The sequence below is a fragment of the Ailuropoda melanoleuca genome, chromosome 10, assembly GCF_002007445.2.
Source record: "Ailuropoda melanoleuca isolate Jingjing chromosome 10, ASM200744v2, whole genome shotgun sequence".
Lineage (NCBI taxonomy): Eukaryota > Metazoa > Chordata > Mammalia > Carnivora > Ursidae > Ailuropoda > Ailuropoda melanoleuca.
Genome location: NC_048227.1, coordinates 35450240 through 35466643, shown reverse-complemented (window position 1 = coordinate 35466643; position 16404 = coordinate 35450240). Strand labels below are relative to the sequence as shown.

General features: G+C 46.8%; 1 protein-coding gene across 1 annotated transcript in view; it reads right to left on the bottom strand.

Annotated features, from left to right (window-relative positions):
• Positions 1-16404, bottom strand: part of ADCY9 (adenylate cyclase 9) — a 122441-nt gene that overhangs the window by 16299 nt on the left and 89738 nt on the right. The window contains exons 4-7 of the mRNA XM_034670470.1: positions 7752-7856; positions 6606-6823; positions 2645-2747; positions 1505-1713 (exon numbers count right to left, since the gene is read on the bottom strand). Of these exons, the coding sequence (XP_034526361.1) occupies positions 1505-1713; positions 2645-2747; positions 6606-6823; positions 7752-7856 (635 nt within the window). The remainder of the gene's footprint in view (positions 1-1504; positions 1714-2644; positions 2748-6605; positions 6824-7751; positions 7857-16404) is intronic.

Genomic DNA, 16404 nt, shown 5'->3' with positions numbered 1-16404 from the left:
AAGCTGATTTTAAAAAGGAAGAGACAAACTAGGGGCCTGAAGATGCCTTGGTTTGGATTCCCCAGAAGCAGAGCTGATTTGAGAGTGGGTCCCAGGCAGCTTAGCAAGGGTTGTAGAGCCGAGACTTGAGGGGCAGGCCAATAGGGAGGGCTGTATTACAAGGAGTCCTTTGCTATGTACCATGCACCTCAATCCTGGTGGGGAATTTGGGTAGACAGTGAGGACGCAGTTATCTCAACCTGAAGGAGGCATAGGGGTCAAGCGTTCGCACTTGACCCTTGTGCCTTTTTGCGGAGAAGACCCTCTGCAAAAACCACAGGGGTAGGGGCAGTGGTGGGGGAATGAGGGGAGGGTGAATATGGGGAGGGGGGAGAGCAATCCAGCCCATATATGTCAAAGGGGTGTGGGGAGGGGGCGACTAGCGTTCAGAAGCCACAGGACAGACCCAGGGCTGTTGTTTCCTGTCCTGGGGTATTGGGGAAGGGGGGGAGGAAACTCAAGGTCAGGGCCCTTCTCCCCCTTTCTGTTTCACCTCCAGCTGCTGGGGGCAATCACACAGGACTGCCTGTTGAGATGGACAGGGCTGGACAGAGAAGGTGGTCACAGTGCCCTGGAGGCAGACGGGGGCGGGGTGTGTGCTTGTGAATGGAGTACCCTGTGCATTCACACTTGTCGCAAGTACTCAGAGTGGCTAGACGCTCCCCCAGGTGCTGGGCTGAACCCCGGCATCAGGTTGAGTGGATCTTGAGGGCCTACCTTCCTTGAGGGGTCCCTGCTGTCTATTCAGACCTTCTGTCCATTTCTAAATTTTCACTACTGAGCTGACATTCTAGGTATCAGACCTCAGCACAGATGCAGTCTGCATATACGCCCCCGTCCGGCAGGCTCCTTCTCACTCTGACCTGAGAAGTGACTGTTGCTCTCTGGAACGGAGAAGCTTTATATTTTGATGAGGTCCAACCTATCTTTTCTTTCTCTGGCTGCTCGTGCTTTTCGTGTCACATCTAAGAAACCACTGCCTGACCCAAGCTTGTGGAGACTGACACCTACAATCCTTCTAAGGGTTTCAAGTCTCACTCGCACATCTAGAAGAGGCACCTGCTGACCCGCAGGCGGCCGCCCATCATGTGCTCCCTGTACGCTCTATTCTGTTTCTCTTCCCTTTCTCATTCCTTCTCTTCCCACGTGTCCTTTTTAAGTCTCTGAGTGGGGAGATCCAGGCATGGGCTGGCAGTGGAGGGGCTGCAGGGGACACTGACTCTCTGGTAAAGAAGGTGCCCACCTGTGCCGAGGGCTGGGGTCTGTGATGGACGATGCTGAGCAGCGGAGCTTGAGGGGAGGGAAGGAAAGAGGACAGGTCACCCTAAATGAGCTTGCAGAGGCCTCTGGTGTCAGGAGGCGGCTCAGCGGCCCTGCCGCCAGACTGTGCAGTCATAAACTGCTGAGCCAGCAGAGGGAGCTAAAGGCTAAAAGCCGGAGCAGAGCCGGGCAGGTGGGCCTTTACCTGATGGAGACCACAAGGCTCAGCATCTCCAGCAGCAGGGCGGCGCTGAAGACTGCCAGGGCGGCAGGCGGGGGAGCCGTGGTGGCAGCCCCGTACTTCAGGAAGCAGGTGATAGAGAGAATTAGAAACACTGTCGTCGAAAGAAACACATCCAGGAGGGAGCTGAAGGTGGCACTGGCAAAAGTCTTCACGGGAGAATTCTTTATAACCTGTTCAGGGGTAGGGGGGAGGTGGGAGTCATAAGCAGAAGCTGCAACAGGTGGCCATGGAGTAGGATTTCAATGGAAAACACTGCGAACATTTGTTGACCACTTGCCCACCCTGGACCCAGTACAGGTGGTAAGTGCTTTCGGTGGAGCACCTCTCCTATCCCATTTAACGAGGAAACTAAAGCACAGAGCAGTTAGGAAACTTGCACAAGGTCACACAGCAAGCTATTACAAACCAGTGAGTTCTCACAAACACATTACATACTAAGCCTGAAACCTGGGTTATGGACTCTGGGTCTGTAAAGGCTGTTGCACAAAAGCCATTTTCTGGAAGATTCCAGTGCATGGCTGGGTCCCAGGTTCAGGATGTGTGACAGCTGGCTTCATGACAGAAGTAACACGCAGGCATTGACGCAAGAGCAGATGAAAGCATAGGCGTGTCAACGGATAGTAAGAGATGCTCGTGCCTTCACTCAAGAGCCTGCTCTGGGCCTGGCTTCATGTGTGGGTGCTGGAGGCAGACGTGAAACATCGCCCTCTGGCACCTCACAGCCTAATAGGAGACAGAGAGGATCTGAAATGTCAGCGTGCTGGTGGTAAATGTGACAAAAAGTCATGCACGTGATGTTAGGGAGTCACGGGGAAGGAGGGAGAAAATGAGGATAATGCCAGCACAGAGCAAAGGGGCCTGGAAATGACATGCCAGTGATGCCAGACAAAGGAGCACAGAAAGACTGGGGGTTTTCTCCTCGTGTGGATAAATTCACATGCAGATGTAGTCTGGGGCTTATGGATTGTGGGAAATCAGTACTAGCCTTCATTTTCTTATCACTCAAGGTGGGGGGGGGGGTAGGAGGCCAAAGCACAAAGCTGCTCGTGAACTATCCAGTGCAAAAAACAAGTTTCTTCAGTAGAAGAAGGGGAAACACACCTCTTCCTGGTAGCTGGTCCTGTAGGATCGCTCTAGCTCCTGATCCAGGAAGTTCAAGCTGAACTGATTGATGGGTGGCTTGAAAAAATAATCTTTCATCAGGCTAAGAGAAACAAAACATGCAGCTGGTCAACACGGTACACAGCCATTGCACTTATGCTATCAGAAGACTGCAGTCAGCTACCCAAACACCATTCCCGAAGCATGTCACAAAATTTACCGTGTCTGAAAGTCAATACATGACAGATACTGCTTGACCCCTCCTTTAGAACATACATCTGGAAAGTGCTTTGTGTTTTTAAAACACACGTTATGCTTCCTCTCCACTGAACAATGACCATTTGCCGTTATTATAGTACACGTCATGAGCACCCTGCTTCTGGAAACATCTTAGAGTGTCCGGGGAAGAAGGAGGCAGCTCTGTTGTGCTAGGAAACCACCGCTCTGGAGGACTAGACATCCCCATACCAAGAGGACTCAGGGTGATTCCAAGGCTTCCATGAAAACCTAACTCAGAGCCGGCTGTCCTGTCATTCAGAGTACTGACAGTAATTACTGCCATCAGAGCTGACAGGTTGTTATCACAAAACTGTTTATAGTTAGCGTAATTGGAGTGCTATTGTCACATACGCAGACTGCGTGTGAAACCTGAAAAACAACACTCAACAATTTTAATAGCAGAGACCTGCTTTACGTGACTCTTTCATTCTTTTACGGTTGCTAGCAAATAGTAATATCCTTTTATACTGCTGGAAATTTAAGAGAGTATTAACATGATTTCAGAAGGCAAATATAGCCATGGAGTATAGTCTCTCTCCCTCACACAATAACTTCTGTAATTACATCATATGAAACAGATAAAGTCCCTCACATATGCCTGACGCACAGGGTCCCTGGAGCCCAGTGGACTCTCTCTCCGTGACAAGTGTGCCATACATCAACTATCCTCTCAGACTCAGAAGACAGAAAATTCCATCCTCGAATGCAGACCGCCATTTTCCCTTCTACCCAGCAAGTGTGGACGGAGGGAAAACCAGCACAACAGCTGCACGGAGGATGTGCAACGGCCACATTTAGCTAGACGCCGTGCTCCTCCTCTGAAATTAATATTGGCAAGTTCCTTTTCTGGGAATGGAGATTAGCTCCTTTTGGGCCAATCCTCTCTCAGATAACAACAATAAAATCTGGACAAGATATAAAAATGACTCCTGGAAGGTAGCAGAGACTGACCAAAGGGTGGGAAATTGAGGAGAGTCACACCTGGAGGAAGGGAACAGCGCCAGCTTAATTTCCCATGTTTTACCATTTTTCTTTTTTGCCTGAAGACAGCCATTAGTCAGCACCATGTGCAGGGTGGCTAAAACTCAGATGGAAAAGCCACAGTCTTGCTGGCTTGGAAAATCAGAAAATAATGTTTGGGTGCCCACAGCTGGAAAATGAGTTTGAAAATCCAAGAGAAAGAAAAAAACCAGAGAAGGGGCATCCCCAAATTCATCATATGAGCTCTGCTCAAATCTCTGGCTGACCCTTGAAATCTGCATGTGCACAGCAGACTCCAAGCAGCCTAATTAAGGCTTAAAAAACAGTAGCAGCCACCTGCGCCAGGGGAGACAAAGTTTGTTGTCCGAGTTTCAGTAAGTTAACTGCATGCTAAAACAAACAAACAAAATATTGACACTCTTCAGAGCAATATAACAGAATCCAGAGTTTCTAAGCATGACACAGGCCAAATTTACACAACATACAAAGAAACAGGAAAATATGATCCAACTCAACAGAAGAGCAATCAATGGAGAACAATCTGAGATTACCAAGAGGGTTGTATTAGTGGGCGGGGTCACAATGTATGCAGACATATCACACGTGAAACTATAGCATAAGACATGGGAAGAGAGTAACGCATCTACAGAGCCACAGGATGTCTACATTTCAGGTGAAATGATATACGGTCACCTGGCCAGCTCGATCAGAAGAGCATGTGAATCTGGACCTCAGGGTCATGAGTTCGGGCCCCATGTTGGGTGCAGAGATTACTTACATAGATAAATAAATAAACTTAAAAAAATAAAGTGAAATGATACAATGTAAAAAAATTCAAGGATACCTATCTGTAAGTCCTGGAGCAACCACCAAATGAAATGAAATGAAATGAAATGAAATGAAATGAAATGAAATGAAATGAAATGAAAAATAATGCAAAGAGGTATGGCTAAAAAGCCAGTAAATATATTAAAGTGGAATTAAATGGCAGAGACTTTTAGAATGATTAAAAAAGCAAGACTCCTAAGAGATACACTTCAAATATAAAGATACAGGTTGAAATTTTTGTAAATGGAAACTAATATACCAGGCAAAGAGTAAGAATAAGAAGGCTAGAGTTACTATATCAGTATCAGATAAAGTGGTTTTTAGGACAGAGTATTACTAGGGATAAAGAGGGACACTTCAAAATGTCAAAAGGACCAATTCACCAGGAATTTATAACACTCATAAATGTGTATGTACCTAAAAAAAGAGCATGAAAATACTTGAAACAAAAACTGTCAGGACTAAAAAGAAACACAGACAAATCCACAATTACAGTGAAAGAGTTTTAAATTCCTCTCTTAACACTGATAGAGCAATAGACCAAAAGTGAAGAGACAGATGATCTAATCCTGCCAACTGCCTGGACCTAACTGTGTTTATGGATCGCAACATCCTACAAATGCAGACTACATTCTTTCCAAGTGCATGTGGTATGTTCATGAAGAGAGACACAAGTGAGACCATGAAACAAGTATCAATAAACGTAAAAGGACTGAAATTATATATACGGTATGTCTTTGGCTACAATGACATTAAATCAGACATTAACAACGAACATTTCCAAATACCATTCTTCACTAAAAGAAGCCAAGGCTCTTTGAACAAATGGCTGATTCCTGACTAGGGTTAGGGAAGATATAAGACAAGCCTAGCATATCCTGTTGTGCTAGAACAGGGTCCCAGAAACTGTGAAAAACAACTGATGGAGGGTGTCCTGGGTGGCTCAGTCAGTTAAGCACCCTACTCTTGGTTTTTGGCTAGGTTGTGATCTCAGGATCGTGAGATCGAGCCCAGCGTCGTGCTCCCTGCTCAGCAGGGAGTCTGTTTGAGATTCTCTCTCTCCCTCGGCCCCTCCCCTGACCTCTCTCTCTAAAATAAATAAATTAAATTTTTTAAAAACATGACATGGAGTCATGTCAATGTGCTCCACTTGCCAATGTGCAGTTGGTACTGAAGTAGGACTGACATTCTGAACCAACACAGTAAAGGCTATTTCAAGCAAGAACCACAATGGAGATGAAATCTAGGGAAGTCTGCTGAGGAATGGAATATGTGCATGATCTTAAAGTACTGCTTAGTAGTCACAAGAAGAAAATAACCACAGATTAGAGAGGTCAACAACAGTTGCCTGGCTGCTCAAAATTACTCTCACTGACAGAAGACAAATGGGCACCATGTGCCTCTGGATGGGATACCTGAGAAGGACACGTCATTTCTGTGGCCAAAATTTCTAGCCAAGCTGGAATATGAACCATAGATCAAATACACATCCATGTAGGATTTCCTGAATTTGGTAACCATGATTATGTAAAAGAACATCTTTGTAATTTAGGAAATATAGTATTTAGGGGCAAAGGGCATGGCATATCCAATTTACCAAGAAAGGTCCAGAAAAAAAAAACACACATAAATTTCATAAAGAAAGAGAGAGAATAAAACACAGTAAAATGTTACAAGTTGATAAATCAAGCAAAGGATAAAATGAGAATTCTTTGTATTATTCATGCAACTTTTCTGTAAGTTTCAAATTACTTCAAAATAAAGTAAAATACTGACAATGGAGGGGCAAACACATGGGGATAAGGTGACTCAGGAAAAGGGAGAGACTCCTACCTGCAAATCTTTACTTTCATTGGGAATGGTTGACTCTTACCTGTCTTCTTTGATAACATCAACAAAATGGGCATCTGTTTTCTCCCGGATGTTCTTGAATCTCAGCGGAAGGAGAGCTGACTGGTCCAAGCTCACTCCTGCCCACCTTCCCTTTTCCTGTAAGATCTCACACAGGGAGGTCTGACTGTTGGTGAGCTTCTCCTCTTGGGGAGGGCTCAGAAGTCCATTCTGAGTTTTGGAATTCGGTGCTCCAGGAGCCTGCCTCAAGACAAGGGTGGTGGGGGGCAGACACAGGCTGCAGTGAGCATCCGACAGTGCTATTCCATCCTGACCTTGCCACACCGGGGCCCCACTGCACACCTGACCAGCACCTTCACATCTCTGTTCTAACCTGACACTCCACCTCTCCTCCCGTCTGCTTCTCCCCATCCCCCTATCTCGTCAGATTGCACCTCCAGGGGTTGAGGCATTCAGGAAGGTGACATCGTGGGAAGGGCCAGTGAGGAGGTGGAGAGAAGGTCAAGGAAGAGTTGAGGCTCTTGGAGCTTGCTACCACAGACTTGGCACTGCAGAGGGCCATGGGGGAAGGTCTGGGGGGCTGGGGCAGTGGAAGTGGCACGAGGATCCATCTAGGGGAAGGTGGCAGGTGAAACAAGGGTGGAGGATAACAGACATAGGCCTTCCTGGAGAGTCAGCCTTTATAAGCATTCTTGGAAGGGCTCTCAGATTTGGTCTTTGTTCTGCTTTCTATTGCAGTCCTGGCTCTGTCTCCAGGTGAGAATTCTCTGGGAGTGTCCTCGCTGCTGGCCCCGACCCCAAGCCTCTCTCCGCGATACACCTTTGCTCCTGCAGAACCCCTTCTCTCTGCACAGCCACACTCTACCACATGTTCTGGCCCCAGAGATCCTCCCTAGCTACTATAGTCCACGTGGCTTCAAGCTCTTACTGTCCCTGAAGGGAGTCCCATCCAGCTGGCCATGTGGTTACTCTGCTTCACAAGGGCTAGAAGGACTCTCCATCCTGATCTTTACTGATCTATTCAAAACCATCAGGATGAGAAGGTGTGGAACGGTGTCACCTAAGAGGAGTTACTCTTAGAAATGAGAAGCCGACAACACAGGAATGTCACCTCAGGTAGAGGCACCAGGAGATGAACTGACAGGAATAACAGCCAAGAGCTTGTTACCTTGGTGCTGTTTTTATGCTCCTCTTGACCGCCATTTTGGACCGCTCCTCCTTCTGCACCAGCTTCCGATTTGGGGGCAAACGTGATTCCACATGAAGGACAGGTCTATAAGAAAAACATACACCATAGGAACACACCCAGAAAGCACGGCCACAACCTTTAATTCAAGTTTATTGTTGCAAGTGGCTGCCATGCTGAATGGTGGTAACCAAGTGGAAGGCTTCCTGTGCTGCTCGAGCAGGAGTTAAAAACAAACTGGTGAAGTGAAAACAGAAACACGTCCACACGAAGACTGGCACATGGTTACCCAGAGCAACGCTGTCTGTAACAGCCAAAAAGTAAAACAACTCAAATGTCCATCAATGGATGAATGGATCAACAAAATGTGGTCTATCCACTGAATGGAATATGATTCAGCCATAAAAAGGAAGGAAACACTGACACCTACTCCAACATGGATGAACCTTGCCAACACTGTCATGTGACAGAAGCCAGACACAAAAGACCACGGGTTATATGATTCCATCTGTAGAAAATGTACAGAAAAGGCAAATTCATAGAGATGGTGAGATTAGTGGGTGCCAGGGGTGAGGGGACGAAGGAATGGGGAGTGATCTAATGGGTGTGGAGTTCCTTTATGGAGGGGTGATGAAAATGTTCCAAAACGGACTGTGGTGATGGTCGCACAATCTTGCAAGTATACTAAAACCACCAAACTGTATACTATAAAAGGGTAACTTTTATGGTAATGTGGATTATATCTCAATAAAGCTGTTATTAAGCCCACCAACCAGCCAATAGCCTACACGAGGTTCTCGAGCTCTGTGTAATGGTGAGCTCTTCGTGTAAAACAGGCAGGAAAGTCAGAGGGACATGCTTACAGACCTAGGAGTTCTCAGAAGCCTGAGCAATTAACTGATCTAGAAAAGAGAAGTCTAGGCTTAATACCAACAGGTAGAGCAGAAAGGGCCAGGCTTTGCTTCTCACAACCAGGGTGTGGAGATGCCCCTTTCAAATCACTCACCTGCGTCCTCTCACCTATAAAACAAGGTGCTGACACAGCTCTTGCAGATGTGTGGTGAGAACTAAGTTAAGACGTGTGTAGATAGTCTAGCCTTGCTCCTGGCACTCAGTGCATCCTCAATCAATTTACTATCGATGGGACCCTGTAAACCGGAGCCACCACCAAGAAAGCAACTAAGAGTTTCCAGTGGAGAACACGAATGGCAGCAGAACAGATTTAGAGGGTCTCTGACAACTTCTAGCAAAATAAGCGCTATGGTACACTGGAATACATTACAGAAGGCTAGGCACTATTTTAGAAATTTAAAGTAAATATCACTTAGTACCCACAGGAAAGGGTATGAGCTACATCACAACCTAAGTGATATTTCAGGCCTCAGCTGTATTAAATAAAAGAAATAAAGATTCTAAAGAGTTGTGTCATCTGGAAATCTGATGCAATGCGCAAGTTTGAACATTCATATTCGTTCAAAAAATGAATATAGACACGGCAAAGCAGCAGGCCAAGTCATTAACTAACATACCTGAGTAAACAGCAGTACCAAGGTAAAACAGGCCTATAGCTCTTTTTTTTTTTTTTTTTTAAAGATTTTATTTATATATTCGACAGAGATAGAGACAGCCAGCGAGAGAGGGAACACAAGCAGGGGGAGTGGGAGAGGAAGAAGCAGGCTCATAGCGGAAGAGCCTGATGTGGGGCTCGATCCCATAACGCCGGGATCACGCCCTGAGCCGAAGGCAGCCGCTTAACCGCTGTGCCACCCAGGCGCCCCAGGCCTATAGCTCTTTAAACACTGACATTATTAACAGGAGCAGAATGTTCTAATTGTCAGTTATATAATATATAAATTTATTTTAATGCACCTTGGTAATGACTGAATTAAACTTCAAAACATGTTGCTAATGGGGCCACTGGTCTTCTCAAACAAAAGAACAAAATCCAACACCGTGCCCCTGGAGCGGCCCTCCCGGCCCCCTCGGGAGGGGCGAAGTCACCACCCTCCAGTGACAAGCCCAGCAAGACTCCTGAAGGGCTCCCTAGCAGGGGGTGGGAGTAAATGGCTCTGGTGGTGGCGGTGGTGGCAGGCTGCCCCTCTGGGGCAACAACGGCCTTTGCAAGGGCCACCTGGTGGTCCAGGGGGAGCCATGGGCACGGCATGGTGCCTCAGACAGTCCCACAGACTCTAGCCTGAGTCATACCCTTAGGGTCTGGGGCTTTCCCCAATCTTGAGCAGACACGACAAAATAGTAATAGTTATTTCTCTGGCCAGTTTTTACACTTGAAGACTAGAGAAGTAGTGTGACAACACTAGTTCTAGTAAGTTCCTGGAAGTTAACTCGGATCAGAGGCGCTGGTTTTGAAATCAAGTGTCATGGACCAAATCCTGGTTGAACACTGACTAGCATAGGGAGATCTCTGAGCCTCAGTTTCTCCTTTCCACAATGGGACTGTGTCTCCCACGACTGACGTCATGGAAGAGTGGGCAAGGACAAGGAAGCCGCATCCCGCCCCCGTGGCAGGACTGTGACTGACTGGGGATGTCTGGCAGGGGGGAAGGTTGCACGAGCAGACGCACAGGTATTTACCACCCTGGGCTCTGACTGAGGTGCTAGTGGGTACTCAACACATGTTGGTCCTTAACAGTAAAACTTTCGGTTATGAAGACAACGCAGCTGTAATTTGATATGCTTATCACAGACAGGACAGCCATCCTTGGTATCTCTTGGTCTCAGTTTGTTCCTAAGTACTTTTCTCTCCTCAAGCACACCACATGTACTTTAAAAAAATAGACTGCTGGGGCGCCTGGGTGGCACAGCGGTTAAGCGTCTGCCTTCGGCTCAGGGCGTGATCCCGGCGTTATGGGATCGAGCCCCACATCAGGCTCTTCCGCTATGAGCCTGCTTCTTCCTCTCCCACTCCCCCTGCTTGTGTTCCCTCTCTCGCTGGCTGTCTCTATCTCTGTCNTAAAGAAATTAAAAAATCTTTAAAAAAAAAAATAGACGGCTTCTTAGGAACCCCCCATACACGCTGGCTTTACACATACAAGATGTTTTGTACTTAGAGCCACAAATATGCAACAGAGACTAGAAAACCCACTGGACAGCAGAGGGCACACACCGTCTGCGAAGGATTCCCTGCACACGCACTGAAGGCACACAACTTCAGCATGGTGCCCTCTCTCCGGAGGCTGACTACGAAGGGGCTGGAAGGCCTGTGGAGACCGGGAGTGTCCATGGGGACTGGGCTGATCTCCAGGAGCCTGTGACCATGGTCTTCACAACTGGGCAACCCAAGTCCACATCCCTTTGACACAGAGAGGCTATGCGGCCTGTACCTGGCCGTGATAAAATGGTCTAATACAGAAGTAAGGTCTGGTAGACGGTCCACAAAAGAACCTCAGGGAACAAAGGAACAGACATAATGTTCATAAATGGCCTCAGAGACTGTCCTCAGGGAGGCTCAGGGGCTTGTCAGAGTCACATGTCAAGTGGCAGAGAGCAGGCACTGCGGCTGGGACTCCCCTGAACAGTGCTCACAACTCCCTCTGCACCCCCTGAGCAGTTTCATCCAGGGAATGGGGACTCCAGGCCCGCCCGTAGCAAAGCAGCCCCAGGAACTGACAGCACATGGGGCCAGAAGATCATTTCATTGTGCTTTCAAAATGTGGCTTTTTGTCCTTCTATTTCTTCCTCATCTACTTTGCTTTTGGAGGGAAATTTCATTGATTAAATCTTTAAAAAAAATTAAACAAAAAAATCTTAGAGAAGCCCACCTGCCCTGATGGAGACATCCTCACATCTTGACATTCCCTTCCGATGTGTGGCGAGCGTCCCTTCTGCACCAGGAAGGTCTCACCGGGCAACAGAGGGTGGCTCTGTTTCTCCTCTCTACTACCCACAAAAACTTTAACTATTTCCCAGCTTCATTTTAGTCTGAGTTAAAACATGTCACAAACTGGTTTTTGCCAAGCACACAGATACCTCTGTGAAATGTTTCCCCACCCATTAAATGTCTGCCTCTCCTCCTGCTGAAAAGCCCTCACCGGGAAGAGCATTTTGGCCTTTAGGGAACTATGTGGGGTACCTTACCATCTTGGGAGGCATCCCCAATGCATCAGATAAAATCAGACTTACAATGACGGCAGCTGCTGTGATGGAGAATCACCTGTGTGCTGAGGACATACCCGTGAACGGTAATCAGGGCCTCATCCGTGCAGCGTCTGTGGTCTCGTGTGCCTGATCTCAGTTAATCCTCATAACACACCACGAGGCCGCTCAGAGGACACAAAGGTTTGTCAGCGGTGGGAGTTAGCCTGCAGGCCCCTGGTCCCTGACCACCATGCAGCCTCTCTCTGGCGTCCCTTCCTAACGCAGGAGGACCCAGGAGTAATCCTGGCACTATGACCTCCTGGGCCTCATTCCCCTGAAGTAACCCAAGCAGTTATGACCACCTCCTGGTGCTTCTAAGTGGCGCTACTGGCATGCTGGCACCAAGGGAAGCTTTATTAAGACCGGCTAAGGTCCCAAAACAGAGGACTCTATGGGCTAAGAAGTGTGCTGGCTGTTGCCTGGGAAACTCGAGATCCCTTGGAGAACACCCAAGAGCAAACTCTGCATTTTCCCAGATGATCTCTGCTCCTTCCCCCAACACGGACGTGGGCTTTGGAGGGGGGATGATAACTATTTCTCTAACACAACTGAGCACATTTGCATTTGTTTATAACACATTTCAATACACACATTCGGAATATATGGCATACAGCTATAAAATAGGTTTTTCTTCAAGGCTATTTCTCTTCACAAGATAAATCATTTCTAAGCCAACAGCTGTCCTTTTTCATAACTGTCAAGGAAGAGAGCAGGGAAACCTCTTTTCTGAGAAATGAAGAGGAAACATCAGAAAAGCCCTGGCTTTGCCTGTTTAGTCTGCTGAGGATGACTATTTGGTAAGCTGTCTTATGACCAAGAGAAGCAACCCTTGCTCCCAAACTCAAAACTCAGGCTGAATGTGGCAGACAGGAACGTGCAACAGTAACAACAAACAGACCTACTGAGGCCCACCCTAGGTTCTCAGCTCTCTGCCGGCAGTCCTCGTAAGCCCCCATGAAGCAGACGCTATGATTCGCTCCGTTCCACACAGAGGAAACTGAGGCAGAGAAGAGAAAGGACTTGCCCAGAGTCTCACAGTCAGAGAGTGACAGAGGAGAGCTTAAGCCCAGGCAGCTGAACCCTGGACCCCATCCGTGCATGGGACATCTTGGAGGGAGCAGGAACTGCCTGCACCGTGGGGCCTCAGTCAGCCTGGCCTCTGCTGCCCTCTGGAGGGGGGGGGGGTGCGCTGTGTGACACTGTTTAAGCTAGTGCGTTAGCATGGGCATGAACACTTCCAAGATGATTTCTGCAATCAAAATACTAGAGAACAGGAGAAGCAGAAATTGTTACAGAAAAAGAAAGGCATCCCAGCAGCTTTAAGAATAGAAAGTGCATGATCTAAGAATATGGGAGGCAAACAACAACAAAATAAAACAAAAAACCCGTAAAAATCAGACCTAAGATCTCAGAGTCATGGAGTGTAGAGTCACAAAACCCTGCTCAGACTCCCAAACCCTAAACAACCACCGAGTCTCATAACCGAGGCTTATAAGTTGAGCAGATCATTCCTGTGCTGTGGAAATATTCCATCAGGAAGTCAAAAGAAGAAAACATTGGGTATTTTGGGAAATTTTGTTAACGTGTAATACTTCACTACCTGATGATGTTGGACATATCTTCTCATGTCAATTCATACGTAATATATCATAGAAACACAATGTTACACACTTATGTTTGTATTATATAGAATGATTAACATAACATAAATACATTAAAATAGTTAATACATATGTATTAGACATTTAAACTGTGAAACAGCTTAGACTTATGGAGAGTGGGAAAGACAGTTCAGAGAGCTGCCACGTGTCCTTCTCCGGCATTCCCGAATGTCAGCATCGCTCGGTAACCATGGCACAGCCATTGAGACTATGGCGTGAGTGCTGGCACAGTACTACTAACTACGCTCACATTTCCCAGCTTTTCCCCAAACCGCCTTTTTCTGTACTGGGATCCCACACTGCATTTAGGGTGTCCTTGTCTCCGCCAGCCTGTGGCAGGTCTTCAGTCTTATCTCGTCTTTGATGACTTGTCACTGTTGCAATGTCCTGGTCAGGCATCAGGTATTTTGTAGACAGGCCTTGGATCTGCACTCATCTGATGCTTTCTCATGAGTTGGACGAGGTTTAGGATTTGGGAGAAGGACCCCACAAAGGTGACGTGCCCTTGTCAGCACATCACATGATGGGGACGGGGGCACGTACACAACACTGAGAGTCTTATTAATTGTGATGCCAGACTTCATCATTCAGTGAGGCAGAGCCTGCCAGGTTTTCCACTGTGGAGTTGCCATCCTTCTCTTTGTAATCAGCAAGTATCTTGGGGGGGGGTCCTTGGAGGCTGTGCAAATATCCTGTTTCTCCTTAAACTTTTACCCACTAATTCTAGAACTCACTGAGGGACCCTGCCTGCAGCAAATACTACTGAGGTCCTCTAGTGTTGGTTCTCTCTCTCCCTCACTCCTACCTCCATCAGCTGGAACTCTTCCGTAAGGTGTTGACTTCCATGGACAGGTTTTCTCCTAGCTGAAGGAAACACACGTGACTGGAACTATAGATAAAACCTGAAAGTCTTTTTTAAAAAAGCTTACTTTATGTTCACAATTCAGATCCAGCAATCAGACTATCTATTTTATAACAGCTTTATCAAGACAATTCACATACCACACAATTAACGCATCTAGGGAGTATATAATTCTGTGGCTTTTAGTGTATTCACAGAATTATGCAACCATCACCACCACCAATTTGACCACCATTTATAAGAAATATTTAGTGTCTAAATGATAGATAGACAGATATCTACTACCTTTTCTATTTCTGAAATGAACTAAAAAGCCAGCTGCCTCTTCACACTGAGCCCACGGAGCCTACTCATAGTGATTTTACATACAAGTAACAGGGAGATAAAAGAAGTGACCATTTATTTAGAGTCATTAAAAAAGTCATAGGGACTGCCACAGAAGGATAGTCCCTGGGGCTACCAACCTCAAAGGGAAAGTATTACCCTTTTGAAAACAGAAGAGATCCTCCCTGAATTGCCCCCATGTGGGCAAATCCACATCATTAGCCTCATTACTAACAGTAAACGTGTAGAAATGCTCTATGAGCGCACAGCCCCAGGGTTCTGAATAATAGATTAAGGTTAAATTCACAAAGACTAGCTGAGCAGGTGTTCTGTCAATGAGGTCCTTTAGAGATGAACTAAGATGCTTTCACAGCTCACAAAGTTCACTGGCTAGGACTGATGTGATTAAAAAAAAAAAATCCACATCTTTGGTTTTCGTTTCTTTGTTCTTCTCGAAGATGCTAGACAAGCTATGTTTATTGGCACATGTAGTCTCAATCCGTCCATCACGCACAATGCTCATGGAAAAGGAGCTGCAGACAGCCACTGCAGAGCTGGGGACACACTGAACAGGCCAAGGTGCTCATGTTCCAAAATCACATTTGTGACGTGGTTACATCCCCTACAGCGAAAACTGAAGAACCTCCTCACATCAGAATAGACAGAGAAGGCAAGACCTTCCTGAGAGAGTCAGTGATTCCTTGCTGGCAAATCAAAGCAGTGTCTGTCTCCTCCTGCCCTTCTTCACTCCTACCATGGTCATTGTCCATTTCTCCACGTGGAGTGAATACACGCGTGTCTGCTTTTAACTGAGCTTCTACTCCAAACCTAACATTCATGGGCATTACTTCAGCTAATCTTCACAGCAAACCTGGGAGATACTCATCACTGTCTCACTGTGGCCAAGAGAAACTAAGTGACTTGCTCACAGTCCCAAAGCCAAGGCTTCAAGAAGGATCTTTGATTTTAAGTCCTGGCTCTTTCTACAGTAGTACTCCTTCCCCCCATTATGCTATCCAGGGCCTTCCTGATGAGAAACTCTCACTGCCAGTCACTCTAGAAGCCAAGGCTTGGGTGTGGGAAGGGGTCCCTCTGACCTATGACCTCAGGGCCAAACCCTTTGGCCTTTGACATCACTACTAGGTCAACACAGCTCTCAGACTATTTAATGAAGTATTAGGTAAAAATCCTCCAGCTATGAACTGGGAGACAACTCACATGGGACACGTGCACTAGGAATGGAAAACAAATGCTTCATTGACATTACCTGCTTCTATTCAGTTCTGCCTGGGCTTCCGAACTCAGTCCTTCTTGGCCTAGCTCTGCAGAGCTACGAGTTCTCTGTGTATCATTCAAGAATAAAAACTTAAACCAAAAGAAAGTTATAATTATCTACCACATTCCAGGCTGTACACTTGAGGAAAACATAAGTTATTTCACACATGGGCTCTACCCGCATTACACAGGAAGCTGTGTAAGAGACAAGTACAGGTGTATGTTACAGCTGAACGGACGGAGGATGTGGAGATGGGGAGACAGCACTGTTAGCTGGAGGAGTCACAGGAAACTCCAATGACACTGAAGAAGGCAAGGAAGAGCAGCTCAGAGGAAAAGGGACAGTGAGGTGCCCTGC